At 48.0% G+C, this 27,168-nt stretch overlaps 1 protein-coding gene across 1 annotated transcript in view; it reads right to left on the bottom strand.

Moving 5' to 3' along the window:
- The window catches only part of NEMP2 (nuclear envelope integral membrane protein 2), a 185,474-nt gene extending 172,078 nt beyond the window's left edge, over positions 1 to 13,396 (bottom strand). Inside the window, exon 1 of the mRNA XM_069615673.1 lies at positions 12,984 to 13,396. Coding sequence (XP_069471774.1) covers positions 12,984 to 13,065 — 82 coding nt within the window. The 5' untranslated portion in view covers positions 13,066 to 13,396. The remainder of the gene's footprint in view (positions 1 to 12,983) is intronic.
- Between the last annotated feature and the right edge of the window lie 13,772 nt (positions 13,397 to 27,168).

Here is a 27,168-nt window from a genome sequence, read left to right on the forward strand (position 1 = left end):
CAACAACATCAGTGCCATGGTTGGGAGGCGACCAAGCAGTAAGGGAGGCAAAGGTGGCCGACCTCCAAAAGGTGGGCGTGGTGGGCATGGTAGGGGACGTGGCCAGGATTTTCAGGGTGCCCCTAGAGTCCCGTGTGTAGAGGACCAATCAGGGACACCTATGCCCCCCCAATGGTTGTGGGAAACGTAGCTGACACCATCCCAGCTCAGCCCTTGTTGGACCGGCCCATTTTGTCACCTGAACCGGCACAGGATGACTCCCAGGCTGACTTCCAGGTCAGCAAGTCTAATCCACGTGTGCCGGTGAAAGTTGCTGTCACCAGGCCACGTGGCTCTGGGGCAGCAATGTCATCTGCTGCACCAAATAGGCAGGGTGGGGAGGCTGCAGGGGCAGCTGCAGCTCAATCCACCCCAGCTCCGAGTCTCCGAGCCGGGACAGTGTCGGTCCAGGTCCATCACACCGACGTTGGCCCTGCTGACATTACCCTGCAGCTAATGCCTGCACGAAGGCCTATGGTCATTGTGCCTTTACAGGCTTCTAGTACCCAGTCCACCTGCGCTTCTGCCCCTGCTGACCAGAGCGGTGTAAGCCACTAGGATCCGCACCACCTTACAATTGGAAGATGAAGGGTGCTCTTGCACTACAGGCTGAGACCCCAGACACGGCTACACATTCCGGCACGTCAAGGAAGCCTAGCTTCAATGACACCGAACTTGATGCACTTGTGGCCTATGTGTCGGCACATAGCCGCGAAATGTTGGTGACTGCAGGCTGTAAGACTACGCCTGCTCAACGTAGGGCCCACTGGCAGACCATTGCAGACCACATTAGTGCCCTTGTATTTGTGAGGCGCACAGCTGATGATTGCTACAAGTGGTGGAATGACCTGAAACGCAGAGCAAAGAACAAGCTGGCCTCAAATCATGCCTCTACTCTGGTGACTGGCGGTGGGTCTCCACCAGAGGACGACCAACTCACTGAACAGGAGTCTGTTGCTGGAACCTTCGTCACAGAGGAACAGATCCAAGGCGTGGGAGACCTACCAGATTATGATGCGGTGAGTGCCCATGCAAGTGTTTTAATCCATGTGTATGTTTCCTGGGTGATGTGTAATGATGGAGTGCCAGGTGAGGGTGTGTACTCCTGAGTGGTATGGGTCACCCATGTGCTTCCTCCAAACCATTCACCAGCCTTGGGTTTGGGTATGACAGTATCCCGTCTGACCACAGTAGCCAATTAGCGCCACATTACTGCAGTTGCCCTTGAACTGTCAACTTGCAACAACATTATTCTGATTTTTCAGTGTTCAGTCAGCCTAATTGTTTCAATCCTCCCATTTTTGCAATGCATTTTTCTGCCCTAATGGCACATGTGAAATGCTTCTGTCATAGATTACAACCCACATTGGCCCACATTTATTACCTTGTTATGGGAATGATTTGACCATTCAGGCTGATTGAGTAAGGGCCTGCTCACATTAATTTTTGGTCCGTGTTTGAATGTTGAACATGACTGTTGTGTTCTGTCATGTTGAAGTGACCAACCATTGATGTATCCATCTGCCTGCCATCAATGTATTATTGCACACTGGATGTGTTGCAGTGTGTGGCACATGCATATTTTGGCCCACTATTTTGCATTTTTCTTCTCATCATGTCCATCTGACATGGATGGGTGACAGTACTCATTCACTGACATATGGCTGTACTTGTCAAATGTACCATGGCTATGCTACGTGCCATCTGTGTGCTGGCATGTGCCATGTATGGGGATTGACCATGCCACTCACAGGCTAATATGTGATGACAGTGCTATCCAGCATGCAGCGCATGTGTTCATTTTCCATCTTGGAGTCCTCAGTGTCAGCTTTTTGCCTCCCCTTCCAAATCATTGACAGTGCATGCATGACAAGGTTATGGTCATGTGGGGCATGTGTTGTTCATGTACTGGATCTCTGGCTTGTCAGGCCTGTGTGTGCGCTATGGTGATCATGCCTGTTTCCATTTGTTGTCTTTTATGTTTTTGCAGGTGATGACGCACTTGATACTGTAGAGGTGGAGGAGATGGTGCAGACCCAGGAGGAATCTCAGGCAGGACTGGGCACCAGTGGAGGACGTGGTGTGGTGGTGGGTGAAAACCCAATCCTCCTGCAGACAATACTGTCGGGTGTCTCTGGGTGCACCTCCCCAGACCTCTATGATTCAGGTGCTGAATCGGATGAGACTCATGTACTGTCGCAGGTGAGTGTTTCTGGCAGGGATGCTGTTCTGTCCAACCCACCTGCACCAGGGGTAGACCCCTCTATGGGGATGTCAGTGTTGGTAACTCCGCCTTTGGCGGTTATGGATGCAGGGTCACACTCCACAACATCTGATCCTGTTCCTGGGCCAGCAGATCAGAGGGGGAATGCAGTACTGCAGCCTCAGGCAGTGCCAGCACAGCAAGGTGCAGATTGCCTTGCCCCAAACAGGTGTGGTGCCCGCTGACGCGGTGGCCGTGCGCCACCAGGCAATACTGCATGGGAAAACTCCATGTACGGTATACCAGCACAACAGGGAGCATCGGTTGAAATGATGGCTCAGGCAATGGAGAGGGTGGCCACTTCCATTCTACCCCCTGAAAGGCAGATGGAGCTCCAACAGCAGGCAACAGAGTCCATTTGCCAATCACACAGGGAGGACATGTTGGCGCCCAACAGGGACCGACGGGCGGCACTGGAGACTCTCCGCGAAGCCACATCTGTAGAGTCCCAGGGCCACAGGGAAGCCCTGAGTTTAGAACTCCATTTCCTCAGGGAGAATCTGGTAGAACTTGAGGCTTCCCGAAATTTTAGGGCAGAACAGCAGCTGGAGCAGCTCACACGTTCGCTCTCAGCTGAGCTGCAGGCAACTCGTGAGGAGATCCGGGCATCACGCGAGGCCATGCGTGCAGAAATGCAGGCAACCCGTGAGGTGCTGCATGGGGATCTCCGTACTATCATCCTCCAGAACAAGACCTTCCACACCCGCATGCTTGCTGCCATGGAGGACCATACCAGGGCTTTGTGTGGGTTGCCTCCCATAGCACCGCCACCTCCTGATATAGCAGCAGAGGGTGAAGAGTTTTTTTTATTTTACATTTATAAAAGCGCTCACCCAGCCCGCAGGCATCGAGGCGCTGTTACAGGAATTGTTTGTTTTTCTTAGTTGCGTAATTGTGGTTTTTTTTGTTGTCTTAGTTACGTATTTATAACGCGCTTAAACACCCAGAGGTTTCTAAGCGCGGACCCGGGGATGGAACCTGTTGTTGCTTCGTGTCGTCTTGCTTCCAAGACGCACACGCTGCCGCTGAGTTATCCTCCCGGGACGACAACAGTTCTCCCACATTGGCGTAGCCGTGCAGGCCATGAGCCCATGGAGGTATTTTTTTTTTCACAACATCCACACAGGTGGGTGTTGGTGTGCACACTGTCCTCGAACCTCCTGGGTGCCCCCCCCACCCGCCCTCCCGGCCCACACATGGCCATTTATTTTTTACAATGTGTAGCCTTGTGTGGCTCCCGTGGGCATCCACTGTGTATTCCAGCTGGGCACATGCAGGCTTGTCCTGTGTTTGGATTAGATGCTTGGGTTCCTGACACACACACCCCTCCTGCTTCCCCTTTCCATGGGCTTGCAAAGGGTGTGACCAAGTGACAGTGACTTACACAGTGACATTGAGCTCCCATGAGCTGTGTGGGCAGTTTGTGGTCAAAACTGTGTGGACATCCCTAGTGGGGATTGTTGTTGTATTGAACACTGCATGGTGTATTGATATGTGCTTGTGCATCCATGTCTACCTCCTTATTCACAGGTACTTTCTTCATGTCAAGGCCGTCTCCTTTGCAGATCCAGTTCATGTTGTATGCAGTACGCTGACACATTTGCCTGACAGCAACCCTCTGCAGTTGGAAGGGGTCGATGTGCTGGCTTATTCAGGTTGTAAGACTTGCACTACTTTGATTTTGTACTGTCATATTTTGGCCCCGTTTCATCCTATGTTGCTGTATTGTGTTGCTGGTAAGTATTTGTACATGTGGGCTGTTTGTTATTGATTCCTGGGAGCATATTGTCTGTGGCCTGTTTCCATTTGGGACAGTGCACTTTGTGACACTTGTGTCATGTGTTGTGCATTAATTTGTTTGGTTTCACATTGCATGACATGCCATGGTGTGTTGGGTAGCTGAGATGGGGAGGGGTTGGATGATATGGCACTATTTTCATGTTGTATTTTGCAAGGGGGTAGTCATTCATGCAGCATAAATGTGTGCCTTTTTGTGACACAGCATTGATCGTCTTTCAGTAGGTAGGGATGCACACAATGTAACACTTCCAGGTGACAAATCTCAGGCTGGTGTGGTTGTGACAGTCCCTTATGTCATCATCATTGATTGACAGCTGGTATGTGCCAGGGCTGTGTGTACTCCACAGGGGTGTGATTTTAGGTGAAGTAATTAGCCACCAGCTGCGTACAGGCTGCCTCACCACGTGCCCTTTCCCCTCCCATGTGCAGCGGCCATGCATGTGGTTGGGGATGTGGGGGCACCACCATGTCCACCCGCAGGCCCCAGTGTGTTGCAACGTTGTGCAGGACACATGCTGCCACTATGATCCTGCACACTACTGAGGGCGCGTATAGCAGCTGCCCACCAGAGCGGTCAAGGGAGCGAAAGCGTGACTTGAGCACTCCGAATGTGCGCTCCACTATGCCCCGGGTTGCAATATGGGCTGTGTTGTATCTTACCTCGGGTGGTGTGGTGGGGTTCCGAATTGGCGTCATCGTGTGGGTGCTCAGGGGGTAGGCACTGTCCTCTGGGGAGGTGATGATGGGTATCATTAGTGGGGTTGTAACATTACTCAGTATCTGACATGCATGCATGTGCAGAGGCATTTATACTCACCAAGCAGCCATGTATCACCATGCCGCCCAGCTTCTAGGTCCCGGTTTAGGGGTGACATTCTGAAAATTAAACTGTCATGGGTGGACCCTGGATAGTTGGCATATACTGAGGTGATGATTCCCTTGGCATCACATACTACCTGCACGTTGATGGAATCCCAGTGCTTGCGGTTTCTATAGATGTGCTCAGTTGCCCTGGGAGTACGTAGAGCCACATGGGTGCAATCAATGGCACCTAGCACTTTGGGGAAGTGTGCCACCCCTTAAAAGTCCTGGACGGCAGCCTGCCTTTCTGCAGGTGTTCTGGGCATTTATATGTGCCTGCGGACTGAAGAGCGTGCAGTCATGATGGCCAACACCTGGTGTAGGCAGCGTGACTGCGTGGCCTGTGACACCCACCCCCCCACTATGGCACTTGTCCGCTGAAATGAACCAGTGGCCAAGAAGTGCAGTACATGGAGCACCTTTTCCAAGGGGCGCAGTGCTTGGGAGCACAGGGTGGGTGATGTGAGGTCATCCTCCCACTCACTCACCAGGTCGAGTATTATGTGTGGTGGGAACCTGTACCTCCCATACACCTGGTCATCAAGCATCCCAAAAAGGCTGGTACTGGGTGTAAAAATTCTGGGCCTGGCTATCCTCCTCCTCCTGCGATGTCCCACGACCACTGCTGCGAGGAATGGTATATTAATTGTAGCATCTGAGCTGGTTTGTTGTTTGTGCGCACTTTTATTCTCGCGGGGCCACGTACGCCTTCTTCCTGCTGGCGTACGTGTTTCCGGATTAGCGCGTCTTTTTTGGCGCACGCGTTTCCCCTGTTCGATTCCATGAATACGTGTTGTAGGCGTGTGTGTGGGTGTTCCGCGCATTTGCCTCCCGTACTTCCCCCGTAACGCCCACATGTTCATGCGTTGTTCCCCATTCCGTGTGTTACGCCCTGTGATACGCCTACTTTTGTTGTGTGTGCCGCGCTATGTGCGCTTTCGCTGTGCGCGTAGCACACGCCGTTTGATGACATGTGCGCCCGCGTGCTCCACGCAGGATTTTAGCGCACATCCCAGGATTTACACGCGCACGGACGTCCATGAATCGATGTGTGCTGCTTTCGCACGCTTGCTCTGCGATTTTTGCGCTGGCGCTGCATTTCGCACGCTTGCGCACACTTGCGCGGCACACAATAATTCCATGATTCGGCCTGTATATTTCAATTGGTTGTATCTTTCACAATCTTTACTTGGCCGTGCCCACAGCACTATATTTCCCAGTCTTCACTTGGTGGGTCCCAGACCCTCTTCTCAATTTTCATTCTTAAAGGGATACTCTAGTAAAAAAATTTATTTCAAAAATAGATAGGCCACATTAAAAAAAAAAAAATACTAGCATCCTCCGTTTTAAAACTTCCTATGTAAAATTTTGAGCTATTCAAGCTCAAAATTCGAAAAAGCAAGCACAAGGGGGCCGGCATTTTGTGAAATGGAGGCCCTCCTGTGCTGGCTTTTGCTTTTGCGGCACTAATGAAGGAAAAGCCAGCCAGCTGTAGTAAACAAAGTCTACCGCTGGGTGGCTTTCCCTTCATTAGTGCCGGGACTCGGAGGACGCGGACCGGAGACCAGAGCAGGAAAGCTGCAGCTGAATCTCGGTAAGTGCTATTTATTTTTTTTACAAAAAATAAGCACTAGCTGCGTTTTTTTTTCTAAGTTTTCCGGGCTGGAGGAGCCCGGAAAACTTAGAAATAAAACCGCAGCTTTAAAAACATATTTATGTTTGCGGTCGCTTTTGAAGCGACCGCAAACATAAATACAATGTTATTCTGTTGGAAAACGCTGCGGTTTTTCGTTCCAAGTTTCTCAGGCTCCTCCGGCTCGGAGGAGCCTGAGAAACTTGGAAAGAAAAACCGCAGCGTTTTCCAACACAACCGCGTGTGTTTCTGCCTGCTGTGGCTATCACTTTGGGTCTCCGGTGCTCAGGCACCGGAGACCCAAAGTGATAGCCACAGCAGGCAGAAACACACGCGGTTGTGTTTACATGCCGCGTAGTGTTTCTACCTGCAGCTGATTTCCCATTTGGGGCTCTCGGGCTCCCCGTGGGGAGCCCGAGAGCCCCAAATGGAAAAGCAGATTCAGGCAGACAAAACTCGGTTGTTTTCCGCCATGCCGCGTTGTGTCTGCCTGAATCTGCTTTTCCATTTGGGGCTCTCGGGCTCCCCGTGGGGAACCGGCCAAGATATGCCCAGCCAGGTGAGGAGGTTATGGTTAGTGCTGTGATTGCCGTGAGTAACCTGTTTAACGTTGTCCCCTTTTCTCTCTCCCCTCCAGGTGCTACGTTCCGGTGCGTGCGTGATGTCCTGAAGATGCTGCCAACGGGATGGAAGACCGCGAGCAGCCGGGATCGAAGAATGGAAAGCTGCAGGTAAGCTGGGACTGCTAATGATGTTCTTTTGTCTCCTCTGCAGGTCCGCGATTCCAGGAACGCCGGGTGCTGGTCTCTGAACACGATGAGCGTCACGCTGCTGGCTGCAGAATAACGCAAAGCATGTTCTTTAGCTTGGGTGTGGTTTATATAGCCTACTCCTGTAAAGTAGTCCAGGTAAAGTAGTCCAGGCTACCACACCTTAAAACACTGCAACGCACAGTCTGGTTCTTAGGGACTAGACCAGTGGTCTTCAAACTTTTTTTAGCCTGGGCCCCCCCTGAGCAAAGTTTGGGCAGGCCGGGCCCCCCAAAATGTGCCAGATGGAAAGTATGTAGAAACCGCTATAAACATTTGCGTGCCGTCACCGCACCCTAATCCCAGTACAGACCCTGGGCTCTCCCCACCCTACTCTCACCACTATCCCAGTGCTGCCGCCCATCCTGCTTCCACCACAGTCCCATAACACAAGCATATACACAGCCATACACATTTAAATAAAAAAAATTATTCGCCATAAACGTACCTCGCATGGTTGCTAAAATGCCCCGCTCCAGGTTGCACTGCCCGTGTGTGCGAGGAGGCGCAGGAGCACCCCCTCGCACATACATACATGCAGTGCCCCAGCCAGCATTTCCAATGAGCTATGCAAGGCTGGCGAAGCAAAACGCCCCCAGCGTTGCATGGCTCAGTGGTCATGTGCGGCTGGGGAAATTAACTGTCAAAAGTAAACAGAGTTTCCCTTTGACAGTTCAGCCAGCCCAGGAGCACTCCCTCAGCTGGAAAAAGCAGCTGAGGGAGTGCTCAGTGTTTCACTGGTCTGGCTCCTCCATAATGGGTGAGGTTGCCAGTGGGTGGATGCCTCTCACCCATTATGGATGAGCCAGCAGGCTTGGACTGGCCTATAGGGCAATAGGGCGATGACCGTACCAAAAATGCAAAATGCTAGTGTAGGCCAATAAAAATGGGCCACTTTTTTGGCTAATGTGGGCCAGTTTGAGGAGTTACTTCACTATGCAGCTAGTAGTTTTGACCATTGTTGCTGAATAAATATTCTTGAAATAACACCATTTGAACAAAAAACAACCCCTTCGGTACTATTCAAACAGTCTATGACTAAACACTGAATATCCATTTGCAACTGCTGGCCATTTTTTCATTGGTGCCTAAGACCGTTTTATGGCCCGGTCTGACCATGTGAGCTGCCCCTTCCCATTTCCTCCAATCTAACAAAACAAAATGTATTTATTTATCTTTTTTTTGTATTTTTTTATTTTATTATTATTTTTTTTACACATTTCATGCTGGGCTCTGGCGCCCCCCCCTGGGAGGCGTCTGCGCCCCCCTGGGGCGGGCGCGCCCCATAGTTCGAAGACCTCTGGACTAGACTGTGTGGGTGTCTCCATGTTGGCTGCAGGCTTCCACACAAAAAGTAGTCCCCTCAAGTCCCATTCCAAATATGAGCCTGGCGCCAAAGGCGCCAGGACGGTTCCATGTAATAATGTCGCCACAAAAATATCGCCGAAAAATTGTCGTTTTTTGTGGCGACATTATTGCATGGAACATGCGGGGGGGACACCCCCATCGCCACATATATGGTCACCCAAATAATATCGCCACAACATTTTTTCCTGGTGATATTATTTACGGCGACCATATATGTGCCGTTATTAATACCTGATACCGCCAGGACTGACTCTAGGAGAGTCCCTGGTGATAATGTAAGGCCCTTGGGGCCCCAAATGAACCCCAAGTCCTAACCCTACCTGGCATGTGACCATGCCAGTGGGGTTCTGGGTCACGGGTCGTGACAACGGGTCCGAGACCCTCTTGTTAATTCCACAAAAATTACAGTTCTCAGCTCGTGCATCGAGCCCTCCATAATTCACAATCTTAAAAAGTCCCTTTACTTGCGTAAACGTCCACGCAGCCTCGCTGTCACTTTGTTTCTTATCACACTCTTTCAACAATGGACAACTGAAGCTTTCATCTTCATTGCGTCTCTCGCCATATGGGTATCCTTCCTTTACAACATATTTTATTTGCGCCTCGTGCCTTTCACAAACCGGGCTTCCTTCTGCTCTACTGACTGTAATTCTCTCTGTAGCTTGCCGTGTGTCCATGTCAGGGTCTCCTCCGCTGCCCCTCGGACACTCCTGGCCCTCTCACATACCCAGCGGAACGTGCACCTGTACCAGGCTTTTTCTTTGGTGTTTGTTTGCCTGAGCAACCCCCTTCCGGCTCCTTGGTGACATGTTTCCCTCGCCAGCTTTCTGCAGCCTTTCCACCTCTCAAGCCCTCTGCGTCTTGGCGCTTTGTTCTCCGCTGATCGATTTCAGGGTACCAGAAATCTGAGGCGTCCAGAGGCACAGAAACTGCTCTTCTGAAGACCTGTGAAGATCTCCTCTCAAATCGACACCAACACCCCATCTATCCTCATTCTCCTTGAACTCTCCTCTGCCTTCGACATGGTAAACCACAACATCCTGATCACAGGTCCCCACGACACCCTGGGAATCGCTGGTCAGGCTCTGGCATGGTTAACCTCCTTCCTCTCCGACCACCCATACCAGGTGGAAATCAGAGCCTTTCACTTGACTATCACTCTCTCAACCTGCGGCGTTCCCCAGGGATCTAACTTATCCATCTGGTTCTTCAACGTCTATATGGCTGCCCTGGCACGGGTGATTGCCACCTTCACCTCTATCTTCCAGTGCTATGCGGGTGACACGCAACCATCTTTCAGGTTACCCTCTGCCTCCTCCTCGCTCATATCTGTCTGTACGCTATTCAGTCATGGTGTGCTGCAAACGATCTCTGCCTCAATGCCACTAAGACTGAGATTGTTTGCATTGGGATCCCTGCTCCCACTTTCCCTCTGGCCGGCCTCCCTTTGCGTTGCACCCACCTGCTGAGCAAGAAACCTTGGGGTCATCTTTGATTCCACTCTCTCCTTCTCCTCTCACATTTCAGACATCTCTAACAAGTCTAACTATCAACTACACCTCCTCATGGGTACTCTACCCTTTCTCACTTTCCCCCAGCGGCTCACTGTCTCTAGAGCCCTGGTTCTCTCTAGGCTGGACTACTGAAACAGCCTCTTCCTCAACCTTCCTTCTGCCCTGCGCCCTCGGCAACTGATCCAGAACAGAAGCGCAGGACATATTCTTAGACTCAAGCCCAGGGACTGCATCTCTACGGCGCTGAAATCCCTTCACTGGATCCCCGTGGCTGCAAGGGCCAAATTCAAGACCCTTTGCATTGTCCACAAGGCTTTCTGGAGCCTGGGACCCACCTACCTTCAGCGCTGCCTACCTAAATACTGTCCCTCAAGAGCCCTCTGCTCATCTACCTCCAACCTTCTGCGAGTGAGCCGGTTTTCCAAGCAGAGATTTGGTGGGAGATCCTTATCCTCAGCAGGTGCCTCCCTCTGGAATAGCCTCCCTGTCACCCTACGTCTTGAGCCAGAACTCCTCAAGACCTTCCTCTTCCTTCTCTCTCCCTCTACCCTGCTAACCTAGTTCTCTGTCCTTTCCCTCTCTTCCTCCTATTCCTTGCTGACTGGCCACCTGGTGTACCTCAGAGTCTCACTGGACCCCGGCACCCCTGCCAGTCCTCTCTCACACTTGCCTCAGGGCCCTACACCCCACCCACACTCAACACACTGAGGAATTAACCCAAGAGAATGGCTGTCTCTGCACTTACCCCAGTCTCAACCGACAGGGTGCACTTGACCCTCCCCTCCCTGTGACCCTCTGTGCACTTGCTCGATCCGTACGCACCACGCCTGAAGATCGTCTGTCTATTTCTCCCCTGTCTTCACCCCTAATTGTACTGTTAAAATTGCAGAATCGTTGTCAGGCCTATTTTCTATATCCCATACTGTTAAATGTATTTATGCACGTACTCTGCCTGTGCAGACTATTATCGTCTCAGATTTTCAAGGGTGCTGAGCGACTGTTTCACCCCACCCCTGTGTTCCCACCCTCCTTGAGCGCTTTGAAACACTTGATTGTGTATAGGCGCTATATAAATAAACAATACCATACCATATCTAGGCAACCCAGTTTGCCTTCTCGGGCTCCAACTCACTCAGTGTGTGACTCTATGCTCCCCCTCTTATACTCTGGGTAGCCGTCAATGTGTTTCAGGTGTGTGCGATATGGATAGTTAGGATTGTAATGTATATGTGTCTGTTCACCACCTTTTTACCACAAACATAAGAAAAGGCTGATGTACAAGACTACTGTTGTCCCCATTTTACTTAGACCAAGTGAGAACCTAAACAATGCTAAAGCAACTGCATACCAGCATTCACCTAGTCTGTGTATCTTTGTGTCAACCCTTAAGTAATTCATAGTGTGATATTGTGATAACATAGTGTTCTACTTTGTTTAGGGAATTGTTGCCCTTCCCTTGCTCCCTGCCTACCTTCTACCCACCAGACCTGCTCCATCTCATTGAGGCACAACCCATGGTAATTCTTGGATTTCAGGGGAGAAGAGGTGCATGAAATGGCAAGAGGCAAACAAGGGTGTGCTCCACCTTGCCTGCCTTCACTGGCTCCCACCGAGTGTGTCCACACACCATTCACACATTACACTGAGGTCCAAAGACTGAGGTAATAAGAACTCCTAACAACCCAACCATTAGAAACTTAGAAAGTGGCAATGTGCTTATGCCTTTACAGATTGTTGCTAGTTATAGTTATAGGTGTTGTTTAGAGTACAGATAGGGATGCCACATGAGGTGGGACACAAAGTTTTTAGTTTATTGGCCCACCCATTGACTGGGCATGCTAATCCCTATGGCCATTCCCACCCAGTCCCTACCCCTCTGCGCCCAAAACACCTCATCATGGGACGTCTTTGAGCTCGCTTTAATCCAGCATTACAATCAAACTTTGTGCTCCAAGTGCCTGCCAGTGTTTTTTTAAAGTGGCCATGTGTGAATTCATGGCTTAATTTGAAGTTGTAAACCCAGTATTGGTGTTATAAAACCAGATCTGCTTCGGCCACTCAATTATTTACGAGCACTGCGTGTCCTTCTCTGTGGTCTTGTTACAAACATTGCCAAACGTCAATAGTTTTGGCTAGTGCAGAAGTATTTAGGCATTTGGCAGGTAACAAAAGCCAAAACGATTACATTTTGCCAATGCTTGTTTTCTTTACCGGACAAGGTTTGTAATCCTAGATGTATAACAGCGAGTGCGGGACTATACATCGAGGAATGCAAAATACAAATCAGGATTGGATAAATATCTCCAGAACGGAACGAGCAAGTGCGTTCCAGAGCACCTTCTCCCTTGCCACTAGGTGCTTTATTTTTTTTAAATCTATGAATATGACACAATGTGTGACACGTCATAAAATCTTAAATGTATCCATTGTATTTGATGATCAGTTACACCGTCAGTGTACTACGTCATTTAACACTTATTTGCAAACGCAGAGATTCGTTCTGTCCTCCATTAGAATTGCTGGGAATGTAAGCACACGCTAACATGGCTACCATTTTGTTAGGGATCGATAGGTAAAATAGATCCTTCTTTCTTCCATGTCTATGCTACCAAATGAAACAATGATCACAATAAATGCGGCGCTTGTCCTGAATTTTAAGATTACGGCTGGATCCTTCAATAGGGGTAACATATTACCTGCCAGCGAGTCGCTCGCCTCATTCAGCGCGGGGCTAAGCAATATCAGGAACGCCAGGTTTGTGAATAAGGACACCACCATCTTTCCGACCAGAGAAATTGAAAGTACCGCTCTCCAGCACAAGCAAGACTAGCAGCAACGGAGCACATCGATGCAGGGGGTTCTGGCTGTCTTCTCAAGTATGGCCACCCCGGTGGCCCTGCAAAAAGCCAAGGAAATTCTCTGGATCCGATCGATCTGTAGTTTTTTTTCAATACTCCTCTCGTTCTTGTTATAAAACACGCCTGCCATCCTCTACCATAAAGTTAGCAATGGCAGAAGTCAGTGGTTCGATAGTCGCCAGTGATTTTAATTCTTTGGTTTCGGAAATAGGTGGAAAATGCGATTGAGCGTGCCTGGCAACTACGTGCAGTGGGGCACCGTACGTTTTTGTAAACATAGAAGAGGGAAGTTCTCAGCTAACAGCAACATTGGGGTGTCTGTGGTTCTAGACTCTGAGCAGATTAATTCACACTTTACGAACGTAGCTGGTAGTTATTTTGAAACATTGGCTAATGGGATTCTCGCAGTTCAAAGCAACCGAAGCAGCTGTCTTCGTGCAAAGTAGTTCTTTTATTAAATCGCGTTCGATTTCTATTGATTCAGGTACGATTTTTGGAGGATAGTTGAAAACACGAGTATTTTAAGTACGCTGGTAGATACGTTTCTATTCCCACCACGTACTTATTTTGAGGTTCAGCTCCATCCATTTCAACTCTCTTCTTTAGCACTGGCCCTTTAGGGGGCATAGTTGCCTACATAATCCTTATGGGTGTGTGTTTTTCTGTGTAGTGCCATGGACACAATTGGTGGGTTCTATGAGCACCCAGCATACGTTTGTTACTGTTGTGGGCTGGCTCACCTGAGGGTTGCTGGGGGCACCCAGCATACACTCACAGTTCGAGGGCTCCCTGGCTAGCCACTGGGCTGTGGTCCCACTGGGGGCACCCAGGTTACCCTTACTGATCTGGGGTGGCTGCAGTACCATGATCACACAGCGTCAGCCTGCCGGCTTAACGGGGCAACACCACAACAATGTCACAGGAGGGACATGGCCCTGCCAGGATGCTTACTTTCACATACTGATTCACCAGCTCATCGGAAAAAGTTGAGATTTGTAATGCACATATTGCATTACCACCCCCCCAACCAAGTCCACTCTTCCCAGTCATTGCCTCTCTCACAGACGTCGGTACACACCCCAGTCCTTTTCCATCAATGTGTTTACTTTTTTCTTTCTGTTTGTTGACATTTTTATAAGTCATGTTATGTTATTTTGCATTTGTATAGCGCCCTATATACCATTGGTATGATCTCAAAGTGCTGTGGGTTGAACGCCCTTGTGGACTGTAGTCAGATCAGTGGAGAGAGTAGGTTCGTAAATAGTGCTTGTGTGCACTCCGTATGCGTGCAGCCAGTGTGGTTTACGTGGTGTGTAGCTGCATTCTAATGCTAGGTGTGGTGCGGTGGTTGTTTGAGATCAGTAGAATGTGTGCAGCAAGGCTGTTGACCTTGGAGTTTGCATTCTGGTGGTGGTGAAGCTTGTGTATGAGATTATGTGTGCAGCTATGTCGATTATTTTTGTGGGGTATAGCTGCGTTCTAAAGACTGTTGAGGTGTGTAGGTATGTATACAGCTAGGCGGAAATTGATCAAGGGGTATAGCTGCATTATATTGTTTGTTGGTGTAGAGGAGAGAGTGAGTATATCAGTGAGTATATCAGTATGTGTGAGTATCTGTGCGGATTGGTGGGAGAACCCTATTTCAGATTACCTTTCAGTGCCCACTGAGCTGATTGTATCTATTCTAAAGGTTCAGAGCATTGGTTTGTCAGGACAGATTCTCAGTCTAGCACAGAGTTTGTTCTGATTACTGGGCTTGAGTTTGTCTTTCCCTGTTTGGCAGTGTCATCAGTGTTGAGTGGCCGTATTCCTAATTTTTATTGGGTTAAGCGAATTGCATGTTTATGGTCATCCCTGTGTCTCGTTGAATCTGCCATTGTTTAACCTACTCATTGTACAGTTACATCCAGTTCTATCAGACCTACGAGTCCTAGCTAGAGTCGATAACTGGTGTTCAGTGGACCTAGGCACCAGCAACAGCCACTATGGTCATCACTGTGTCTTTTTGGGTATGTAGATTACTTATTGGAGGACACATTCTCAGTGTACATTTGATTCAGTTCTGTTCTATTGGACATACAAGTATATCCTTGGTATGAAGACCGGTACTCAGTATACCCGAAGGTCAGGCAACAGATCAGGCCATGATGTAAGTGGTGTGTCTGAACTGGCAGCATTATATGCAGGAGGGGTTAGAGTGTTCCTGATCTGGTGTGCTTTGAAAGGTGCCTTGCCGGATTCCTGGCCTGATTCAGAGCGTAGTGCCTTGAGGTGGAACAGAGTCAGTCCATTGCTGAAGCTCGGTTATGTGCCAGTGGGCCCATTTTCCTGGTCCTAGGTAATTCTTTATAGCGGGTTGATGGTTATTCCTGTCGTAGTTTATGGTTTGAATTGCTGAATTATATCATATCATTGTCCCTTCTGAGTGCTAGAGAGCTCATCTGATTAGAGAGAGTAGTGCATATCTGCAAGAGAAAAAAGAGCAAGTCCAACCCAAGCATACTTGATACTGCGCCCCAGGTGAAGTAGTCATTGGTATCAATTCCCAGGGTAGCATGGCTTGATCAGAGACCACCTTGGCTAATCTTCACAATTCTATCTAGATGGGCTGCATGGATATTCTTTGCAAGTCTTTATAAATGTGACGCATGGCTATTCTTCACAGATCGATTGAAATGAAACGCATTGCTAATCTTCCTAATGTCTGTTGTAACACATTTCTTGCCCCCAAAATACATTTGGGCGCAACACATTTAATTTCCCGCAAAATACATCTAAATCGTGCATGACGTCAGGCCGCAGTATACATGTAGGTGTAACACGTTTCCTTCCCCAATTCAGTACATCGGCCAACTATGAGGTGTATCACAATGGCTGATTATGGAAGGTAGCACCATTCAACTCAGAGGCCAACTATATCGGCACTGTTTACAGAGTAGTAATAGTGTAAGAGTGGCTCGGTTTCTGGAGCACAGTAATGGTTGTGCTTCCCGCCTGTATCGCCTTACGATGGCTAGTTACAGGGCGTGGCAACGTTCAATACAAATTAGCCATGGTGCCGAACATAATGACCAACTATCGGGCGCAGCGCAGTTATATCTCAGAGCGCAGCAGGGACATATAACAAAGCTCTACCAACAGTTCGGGCTACCATACGTAATTTAGGCTCCATCTAGAGTATAGCTATTTTACACACTTAGACTGGGTGCTAAAATGTGTACGGTACACAATTAGACTTGATAATAGGTAATAAGAGTAGTGGGGGTTTTCTGGAGTAGAGTAATGGCTGTACTCCTCACCCACACCACACTTACCTTACCCATTGCTGTAGGTTGTCTGCGTCAGGCGTCCCAGGCAAACACAGAGTGGAACTGCTTCTTCGAGAGCTGCCCTTTGCTCCTGGCCCTTAACCGAGGGCAGCCCGGGCAAGGCAGTCCTGTTAGGGCTGGTGATGAATGGTGTTTTCTGGTCATGTGGCCAAGGACACAGGCCAATCGAAGAGAGTTAAAGCAGGCTGCGGCCTATGAATTACTAATTGCAACAGGGGAAACTACAAAGGGCAGGCACCCCGGACTTCCTCAGCCAATTGCTATCAAACATGGGGGGGGGAGAGGAAACGTGAACAGAAACTAACAAAGGACTACACCCCCATGGCAGATCTTTCTAGAAGTGGAACCAGCAGAAAAAAGAAAAAAATGATTTGTGAAATCCAATTAAAACACAGATAAAACCCTTCAAAAAGGACCCAAACTGTCTGGAAACTTCCAGTGCTTGCTGTGCATGATGCCTATGGATTATTAACTGCAAGCCAGGGAAACTACTAACAATAGACATACACACCAGCAGAAAAAACTATTTGTAATTTCCACTTAAAACGCAGATGAAACCTCCCCAAAAGACCCCAAACAGGCTGGAAACATCTTACCAGGTGCTTGCTGTACAGGATGCCTATGGATTATTAACTTACTGGATCGTAACAAGAGCAGGCACAGGAAGCCCTCCCACGATATAATAACCCCTTCCTAAGTTAAAAGCACAACATAACAAAGGCTTTGCTGGCCATCCTCATATTCACAGGGGAATAAATGACTAGGACATTTCTCTGAAGCAGGGGCAGGCTCCCCTACTATTGAAAGTTCAAAACTGCCACAGGAATTAAAATTGTGCAGCCTATTGTCTCTTTACCATCTTATCTGGAGCCCTTTATTTTATTGGTCACTTGTTAGGCGCGTATAAAGGAAGCAAATACTTTCTCAAAGCTCCCACAGGGCAACTGGGAGATGACAGGGGATGAAAGATAATGTAATTACAACAAAGTTAATTAATTAAATACAACAAAAAGATACAACGCGGAGGGAGGACATACCTACTATGCCTTGTGAGTGTTCAGAACATGCAAGTGCAAAGGGGAGAGGGGGGTGGGATAGGTGCTGTGATGCTCATGGAGAGCAGCAGGTGAAGTGCTATGAAGTGTAAGTGCAACCTCCAGTGGTGGAGGGTGAGCCGAAGCAAGTGCAGAGGACAGACCATAGCTGGGAAGATAAGATGTTGGAGGACAAGGCCCTGAGGATGCATAAGGGCCCTGCACACCAGTCAAGCTACTGTGAGATTAGCAGGGCAGAGAGGGAGGGGATACAGAGCTAAAGAGGAAGGTATTGAGGCTTTTCCGGAACTTAAGGAGGTCCTGCTCAAGACAAAGGGATGCGAGGGGCTATTCCACAAAAAAGGGAGCCTGTGGAGGAGAACGATCGACCTCCTGCTGTCTGTTTCGCAAACCGCTTCATACACATGTCGTTGGTGCCTGAAGAGCGCAGGTGTCTAGAGGGCGAGTATTTGGTCCGAAAGAGTTGCAGGTAGAGTGGTCTCTGGCCCCAGACAGCCTTGTGGATGATGCAGAGGGATTTGAATTTAATCTGTGCTGCGATCGGAAGCCAGTGGAGACTTTGCGGGGCAGGAGAGATGCAGTCCCTGGGCTTGAGGCCAAAGATAAGTCTTGCTGCCCTATTCCTATCCTATTCTCCATAGGTGGAGGAGGAAGTATGGGAGGAGAAGGTGCCCAGTATGACTTTAGAAGTGCGGTCAGTTAGGAAGGAGTTAAGCCAGTCCAGTGGCCGCTCCGAGATACCAAGGGTGTCATGGAGCCTTTTTATGAGGATGCAGTGGTTCACTGTGTCAAATGCAGAAGAGAGGTCAAAGAGGATGAGGACAGCAGGGGAGTTGGTATCAAGGGATGCTAGCAGTTCTTCACGGGTGTTAAGAAGAACAATTTCTGTGCCTCTGGCTGCTTCGAATCCAGACTGATGGTCATGATGACCGCCAACAAGTGTCATGACCATAACCCCTGGCTTGGGAACTCGGGGTCTCTGGCCCTCGCCACAGTATTCCTGCAAGGCCCCACGGGCCCAATCATGCCCCTCTCGGCTGTCTTGGAGCCAGTCCTGGTGCCTTTGGCCCCAGGCTCATATGGCAGGTGGGATTTCCATTGGGGAATGGACCAACATGGCTGTCCCCACAAGGTTTGGCTTGGAACTGCATCATGCAGTCTTGCATCTAGGGTGTGGTCTGCCCTGGAGGCACCTGGGATACCTGCTGGCTATTTAAACCACGCCCGAGATGAGGCACGTGCTTCGCATTCTGCACTCGCAGTGTGACGTTCACCAAGAACTGCTCGCAGCATCCTTGGCCTGCATCTGCAGGGAGAAGAACAACCATTATTCCTCCTTACCTGTTCCGTATCCAGCTCCCCAATCACTCTGGAATCTTCCCAGGAGCTCGTCTTCTTCCGCAAGCAACATCCTAGAGAGGAGAGACAAGAAGAGGACAATTAGTAAGCGTTCGTCTTCCGATTCCATCGCCTTCAGACTCTGCTTACTTACCGAAGCTCTCCTGGAATTCAACAGCGGTCCGGACATCTTCCACTCTATGCTCCGCTTCCATCTGGCTGCATTCTTCCAGGAATTTCTCGGCGACCTGCAAGGAAGAATAGCACAGGTTAGCCTTATTGAAAGGATGCTGAAAGTGCAGCGCTTTGCGCATTCTTTTACCTTCTCGAGCACTGCCCTCTCCATCAGCTCGACGTCTTTATCACCCCTTCTGCATCTACGAGAGAAGGTTAACAGGGCAACAACAATTGCGGACATACATCCTTTTAAAACTAAAGACTTACCTCAAGTCTGGAGTCGCAGCCGGTCTGGACTCCCGGGCCCACGCCAGTGAAGTAACTTAGCCGGAGTTCGGAGACGAGTTCAGTCTTCTGCAGAACTCGGTGTCTGAGCCCCTGTGAGACCCTGTGAGGAGCTGCTGTGACAGACTCTGTTGCTTTAAGGCTGAGGACCTGCCTACAAAAGCTGTGTGTCAGCGCGGAGCGCGGCGACGAGTTCAGTCTTCTGCAGTCCGCTGCACGTCCGACTGCACGCGATCACATCCTGGTAGCGGGCTGAGCTGCAGCCATAATACAATACAAAATGGTGACTACAATATTGAAGGAGGGACCGCAGACTTGGCAAAAATCACTGCTACATCGAAGGAAGCCACCGCAGAGGCTAAATAAGGAGGTAAGCCTGGTGGACTTGTCTGCACCGAATGATTCAACTGGGTCAATTATAAATGTGGACAGTCTGGAAATCAGTCGACCGTTGAAAGGCATAGTGCCTTCCTTAGCCATTTTGTCACAGACGGTAATGGGTTTCCCGCAGCCCGAGACTGCTTACACGGGAAATGAAAGTAATGATGCCATTATACTTCCTCAAAATATGCATCTAGACAAACTTGAGAGCCGCATTGTTGAACCGGAAAAAGCCTTTTCACCTTCGGTCTACATTGACGCCTATGAAACCCCACAAATCTCTCCCTTTGAACTAACTGACCTCGATTTGTTGGGTATTAACATTCCAAATGTTCTATCTCAGACCAAAGACTCATTACCTCCCCCCCTGGCAGATCATAGAAGATCAGGAACGCAGTCCGCACCTTTTTCTCCAATGTTTCCACTTGTCACAAAAAACATACCTATGCCTTCAATACCTCTCAGTACTATGAAGGCAGTTGGCTTTAACCCAGTTAATGAAATAAAATCGGGGGGGGGGGGCGTGTGTTGATTCTATGTCGACTGAAATGCCGAATGTAATGTCATCTGAAATTGCCACAGCGGCGGAGAAAGACCTTAGTCAAAGGGCCTGCCTTGAGGCCGTGGGCACAAATAAAGCACATGCACTTCAGATGCAAAATTCACAAGACTCTTTCAGAGGTAAGAAACCCACAGAAGTACCATCGACAGAACTCTCAGGTCGCGAAGCAAGGTTGGCTACAAGGCTAAAAGCCGACTTTTTAGCAATTTATGAGCGTTTAAACGACAGCTTTCGTCAAAATCAAATGGCACATTCATCTAGAAAAGAACCCGCAGGCAATAAATTAGCAGGGAATTCATCTTGGAATACATCATTCAGGTCTGAGGGTTCCATGTCAGCTGTAGACAACTCGATACTTCAAAAATCGGATGCAAACTTGGAATCGGTAGGCAGAGCCCCCCTTGGAGAGAACCAAGATGTCTCCGAACAAGAAAGGTCTGAACCCCCCTCTAAAAGCTCGCTATCCACAGCGGCCGGAATACAAATCCACAATAATGTGTTGGCCGCAACATCAATTGCCTTATTACCTTTTATGAAATTGTATGAATCCCTGCATGATGCTGTGAGTGACCAATTGACGCTTTTGGCTTCTGTAAACGCCAAGATTTCAACTTTAGAAACCTTTTCGCAAGTAATAACGCACAGAATGGACTATGAAGCTGAAACATCCCTAAAATGGCAAAGCAGATTATGCGAACTTGCTCGCCAGGCAAATGGTGATAATGCGGGCTTAATTGATGCAGTAATCGAATGCACAAAATGGACGCGTCATAATAATCCAACGAATAGCCGGACAGGTAGCGCGGGAGCTGATGACTTGCCTAGATTACCATTATCGAATGAATCATCAAATGGTAAGCCCGGCGTGATCCCAAAAACTTGTTGCAAGCCCTCAGGACTGTCTAGCTGTAATATGGGCACTGTGTGTCCAGTCAACGAGCAAACGAATATTGAGAATAACGGCCTTGACGTAAGTGACAGGGGCTTGAAGTCAAACGAAGCAAGCAAAAAGCAAACGTCGTGTGTCCAGCTCAACCCCCTGTCCCAGCAAGAAGCACCCGACAATACCAATAATGGTGTCGTGATTATAGCATCGGCGGAGCCGGAGCAAGCACAAGGGGAACGGTTCCCAGGGCCAGATGTGGAAAGAGCTGTTCCAGGAAATTTATCTGAAATACTCTCATTTGGGATCTTTAATAAATCCACAACAGTAGAGAAAGTGAGCAAAAACCAACCCCTGGATAAAAAGAGAGGGGAAAAAAACTTACAGACGCGCTCTACCCAGAGGCAAGTGGCCAAACGCGCACGTAAAACAGGCAGCAAAAAATTCATACGGAATTTATCAACACCGCCACGCCTGTCTATGTTTCAACGTCAGGCGAAACAACCAAAGGAGTCTGATAATTCTATAAAAGAAACTGAATCAACGAGAGTGCCTAAACGGTGCTTGAAAAGAACAAGAGACTGTTCAGGTTGTAAGGACGACGAAACATCTGAGTCATCTATTGACTTATGTGAATTTTCAACCTACTCAATTGACGACGACGAAGAAAAAGAAGTGGCTGCCCTACGGTGGAAGAATTACCGGGTGACACGGGTAAGGCCAAAGAGACTCAGCCTAGACCGGGCCTTCGAAAGGTCAATCCACCACAAGGAAGTGCGCAAGCAAGCAAAAACAACAAAAAGGTGCCTCTGCCTTTGCCAACAAGTACGGAAACAGAAGAGCAGAGCAGTAAATTGCCAGCTGGCCGTGCCCAGCCAAATGACATGTGCGGCAAATTAAATCCGAAATTAACAAGAGCACAAATTGAAAAGCTTGGCAGAAATTCTAATTTGGAAAACACAGAGTCGAATGCTCCATTTGAGAGAGGCATCTGGAAAATACAAATCAAAAATGTCCTGCTAGAACAAAAAGAAGTAAACTTGAATCGTCGGAACATATTAAAACTTTTACAGTGCATTCCAACTCTCCGAGCTACCAAATCAGACGACATAGCGGTAGTTGAGTATATGTTTGAAGACCATCTGGACTGGGTAAACTTGCATCTTAATTCCAGCACGTTAAAGGAAGCCGTAAAGGATGCTGCTGCCGACTTTTTGTTCTTCGGCTTCGAAATTATATGTGCTGATGTTCAGGACGTAGAAAGCTTTCCCTATGCTTCTATGGAACAAACAGAGAATGAAAAAAGAAGAAAAGAACTGTGGGACCACATGAGGATAAAGCGATCATCGTGCCAAAGACACGTAAAGCAAACTGGACAGTAGCTCGGCGTGGATGGATTGGACATTAATAATCAATTAATGTCATGGAACACACAAGGCTTTTCCCATCTTTTTGAAGGTAAATGGCAATTAGCGGACAAAACTTCAATTATATGTTTACAAGAAACATGGCTACGTGAATGCCCAGTGTGCGATGGATATACTGGCCTTCTCAACCCGGCAGGAAAGAACTTGTTTGGCCGTCCCTTCTCTGGTTTGATAACCATGATAAATAACAGTGAGGACTGGAAGATTTTGTCAACTAAGAATCCAAACATGTTCGCACAAGTCACGACAATCCAAAACTCCAAGTCCTTAAACTCCAGGGACCAGGTGACTCTGATAGTGAACATTTATTGGAACCCAGCAATGATATCACAATCAAGATTCATTTCTGAGGTTATGTCCGCAATTGACGAATGCTTACTCTCATATACTGATCCTGCAATTATAATATGTGGGTATTTCAACTATTCCTGGGTAAACAAACCTCTGACAAAAAGCATAACAACTGCATCGAGGAGCAACGAACATTTGCAGGATCGGGGAGAAAGATGGGCAAAGGAACTTGCCCTTAGAGACTGCTCTATGCTGAATGGCTGCACTCGTGGCGACATCCCCCCAGGTCTTACCTGGAAGAGAGGAGATTCCATGAAGACGCTTGATTATATATGGGTATCTAGGAACTTTTTGGAACAAATAATCACTCTCAAAGTCATCGAGACAGAAAAAAGCGACCATGACACACTAATGCTGAAATGGCTGAAAGTTCAAAAAACAACCTTGATAAAATACTCAGAGAGGATTACCATAAACAATGGAGCAAATAGGCTACGTCTGAATGTACCAAAGCTGGTCAAGATAAAATCCCGTTTTGCTAACGCGACCGACACAACGGCAAGGATAAAGTATACATTGTTATTACATCAATACAAAACGAGGTCCAATAAACGAAAAGGGCATGATGTCGAAGTAAAACATACTTTTAACCCAATAATAAAACGAGAGAAGCAAAATCTTCGGAACGACATCAGGCTCTTAAGAAAGGATCCTAACTCCTGCAATAATATACTAATTCAAAAAAGAAAACAGCGTTACCGAAACTGGATGAAATCTTTCAATTTGAGTCGAGCCCAAGCCGAACAGATGCTGAAACTTATTCTGCAAAAAGATAATAGACATATTTGGGAGATAATTAACACCGGTGGGATTAAACATACTTATGCAATGTCAAATGGAGTAAGTGGAGCAAGCTGGGTGGTGCATTTTACTACCATATTTGATGATTGCAACTGCATTAAGGTCCCCCAACCAGTGCTCCCTGATGTAAGATGGAATGTGGCAGACTCAGAGGAAGATATTAAACGGGCAATTCAGAAGCTAAACTCTTCCAGAGCAGTCGGCCCCGATGGTATTTCAAACATGATGCTAAAAAAACCACAGCTCTGTATGGGCAAACCTGATGAGTATCTTATTCGAAAGAATTGTTCTGGAAAGAGTACTGCCTGATTCTTGGTCCAAGGCGGTGGTTGTTCCGATATTCAAAAAGGGTAATCGGGACGATCCAAACAACTATCGCCCGATTGCCCTTTTGGATACAATCGGGAAGGTATTTGGGTCTTTTCTCCAGAAACGTCTTGCTCACTGGGCTGAAGAAGTTGCAGCTGTTGATCGACGTCAAACCGGATTTACAAAGGGTGTGGGGGTTGAGCTTAACTTGGTGCTTTTGAACTGCCTAAAACTAGACGCACTGAGGCGTAAGAGAAAACTATACATCGCCTTTATAGATCTGAGTCAGGCTTTCGACAGTATAAATCGCAACCTGCTGTGGAAAAAACTTTGTGCTTGGAAATGTCCAAGTGAGCTGCTGGCCCCTTTGATTGCGCTACATTCCAACACATCCATTAGAGTTCGGTTAAACGAGCAAGGCGACTTATCTGATGAGATATTGACAAAACGAGGAGTCAAACAGGGTTGCCCTTTAGCAGCCCAGTTATTTAAGCTCTTCATCTTTGACCTACCTCTAACATTAAGTGAATTAAGAGTCTTTCCTCCGTTGGTGAATGGTCATGAATTAAGTTGGGCTGTTTACGCCGACGATATTGTGTTTATGGACTCTACTCCTATTGGACTGCAGCGCCTACTGAATGAATTCCAGCAATATTGCATGCAAAATGACCTACGAATTAATATCAAAAAGTCAAAAATCATCGAGGTGGGTCAGAGTAAATCAAAGAAGCCCGGTAACTTTGAATGGAAGATAAAAAATGAACTTCTCGCGACAACTGACAGTATAAGATACTTAGGTGTTTTGTTTAACACCTCAATTCGAGAATGGGAGTGGTCTCAAGACTTGGTGGCCCGGATGAAAATGTTTGCATTGCAAGGGGCAAAATTGCATGCAGCTTATGGAAAATTCACTTTAAAGCCGGCTCTATCATTCTACCTTCAAAAGGTAGTTCGCGCGATAACTTTTGGGAGTGAAACATGTTGGAATCTTCCAGAAGACTTGTGGGACAAGCTCGAAGGTAGTTTTTGGCGTAAAGTGTTGAGATTACCAAATAGCTCATCAATTGTGGCAATACGATATGAGCTATGTATTGAGGCCCTATATGGAACTGTTCTGTGGAAATCATTCTCCATGGTTAGGAAAATGCGGATGGAGACGGTAGTAAAACCATATGAAATACTACACTCTGTTTCTGAACATTCATCTGCCTTTTTATTAAAGGAGTGGGAGAAAAAACTACTTCTTGTATTAGAAGATGCTGGAGTTTCTGTAGAGACTGTAATACTTCGCCCCCAAATTGCGAAGAAAATAATTCGTCAACATAATTGGCTAAGAAACGAAGAATGCCGAAACAAACTGACAACTTCTCTTGACCTTGGAAGTGCGCTAAATAAACTTGATGCAATTCCAAAATACTTGGAGAAATTTCCATCACAATACCATCGCAATATGTTCCTGCGGATGAGACTTAATCTATATAAAACTAGGGAGATACAGCTCCTGAGGTGTGATCCACTGGTGCAGACGGCAGAATGTAGATTCTGCAAACTTGGCCAAGAATCGGTGAGACATCTAATATTGGACTGTGAAGCCATTACAGCGCAGCGTAGTCTGCATTTAGATCACTTTGCTCCCTCGTCAGGAAACATGGATTCCTGGTGGTGCTACCTGATCGCAGGTTTCAATACTCAGTTAACCTGCGCAATAATAAACTTTATGGACGCAATACAGTTAAACAACTTGGAATGTAATTAGTGATTTTAGTTAGTGAAGACTTTGAGGACTTGGGGTACAAATGTAACAAAAAGTTTTTCTTTCTTTTGTAATAAACTAATGTTACAATAAAAAAAAAAATTAAAAAAAACGTAGCCGAAAGGTGCCCAGCCACGACGCGCCCTGCACAGAACGGCAGGACGAAGAGCGCACCTTATCGAAATACAAGGTGAGGGAGGCTCTAAGGGGGTCGCAAGGGTAACACTTGGGAGGCGGTCCCCGAGAGAAGGTGATTGTGGCTAAAACTGAACTCCTGTCTTCCAGAATAGACCCACGGCAGCGCGAGTCCCTGGGGGAGGTGAATCCAACCCAGAAGCACTCTACTCCAGGCGGGTGGTGTCCCTGTGGATACAAGGTGAGCGTTACACAAGTTAATTGTAGGAGTTAAGCAGTTTCCCAAGGAAAGAGCTGATGGAGATGGGGCGATAGTTGGCCAGGCAGGAAGGGTCTGCTGATGATTTTTTAAGGAGGGGCCGCACAAGGCAGTGCTTGAGGGAGGATGGAAAAGAACCAGTAGCAAAGGAGTGCTTACAGAGATCAGCGAGAGTAGGGGCGAGACAGGAAATGTCCTTGATGGTTCTGGATGAGCAAGGGACAACCTGGTATCTATCTGGCAATTCCCTTTGTACGCTAGGTGCACCATAGCACGGACATCACTCCTAAATGGCCATCTCACCCCCCGAGAAGCCAGTGCCATTATCTGTGTCCTGCTGTGCCATTTAATTCTTTAACTTTTAAAGGAATGCACTCTCTCCTGACCCCAGTTCAAAAGCCTGTTGTTATGTCTGGTCTTCGTCCCTGTATGCATGTCGAGGTGAGTGGTGATGTCAGTGTGGAATGTCAACGTGGAACCCTGTGTGTCTCAGAAGAATGTTGTGTGGTTGGAGTTCAGATCCAGGCAGTTGATGAAGCTGTAGCCTCGGTGGTGGGAGCCAGTGGGCCCTCCATAAAATCTTCATAGCTCCTTGATTACTTATGCTGATGAAACCTGATGTGACCGGATGTAGCCTGATGAGCAATAAACTGCATTAACTATCTTTGAGAAGTAACCTGAAGGTGTCTCCCTGGCTAAACCCTGGAGATCTGTCATCCAGGTGGCCAGGACACGGCCATTGCTATTGGATTCAGTTCCTGGGTGTGTATGATATGATATGGCATTTTATAACGCGCCTATACCCAAGTGTTTCAAGGTGCGAAAAAGGTTTAACCTCCCCGTCGGGGAATTGAACCCCAGTCTCCCGCGTGACAGGCGGGGATACTGACCACTATACTAACGAGGACCTGCCTGTGAGGATCACCTGAATGGGTGGACCTCTGGGAATGGGAGTGGGACACTGATGGGTGAGACACG

Source organism: Ambystoma mexicanum, chromosome 9, assembly GCF_040938575.1.
Source record: "Ambystoma mexicanum isolate Mex_15411 chromosome 9, UKY_AmexF1_1, whole genome shotgun sequence".
Lineage (NCBI taxonomy): Eukaryota > Metazoa > Chordata > Amphibia > Caudata > Ambystomatidae > Ambystoma > Ambystoma mexicanum.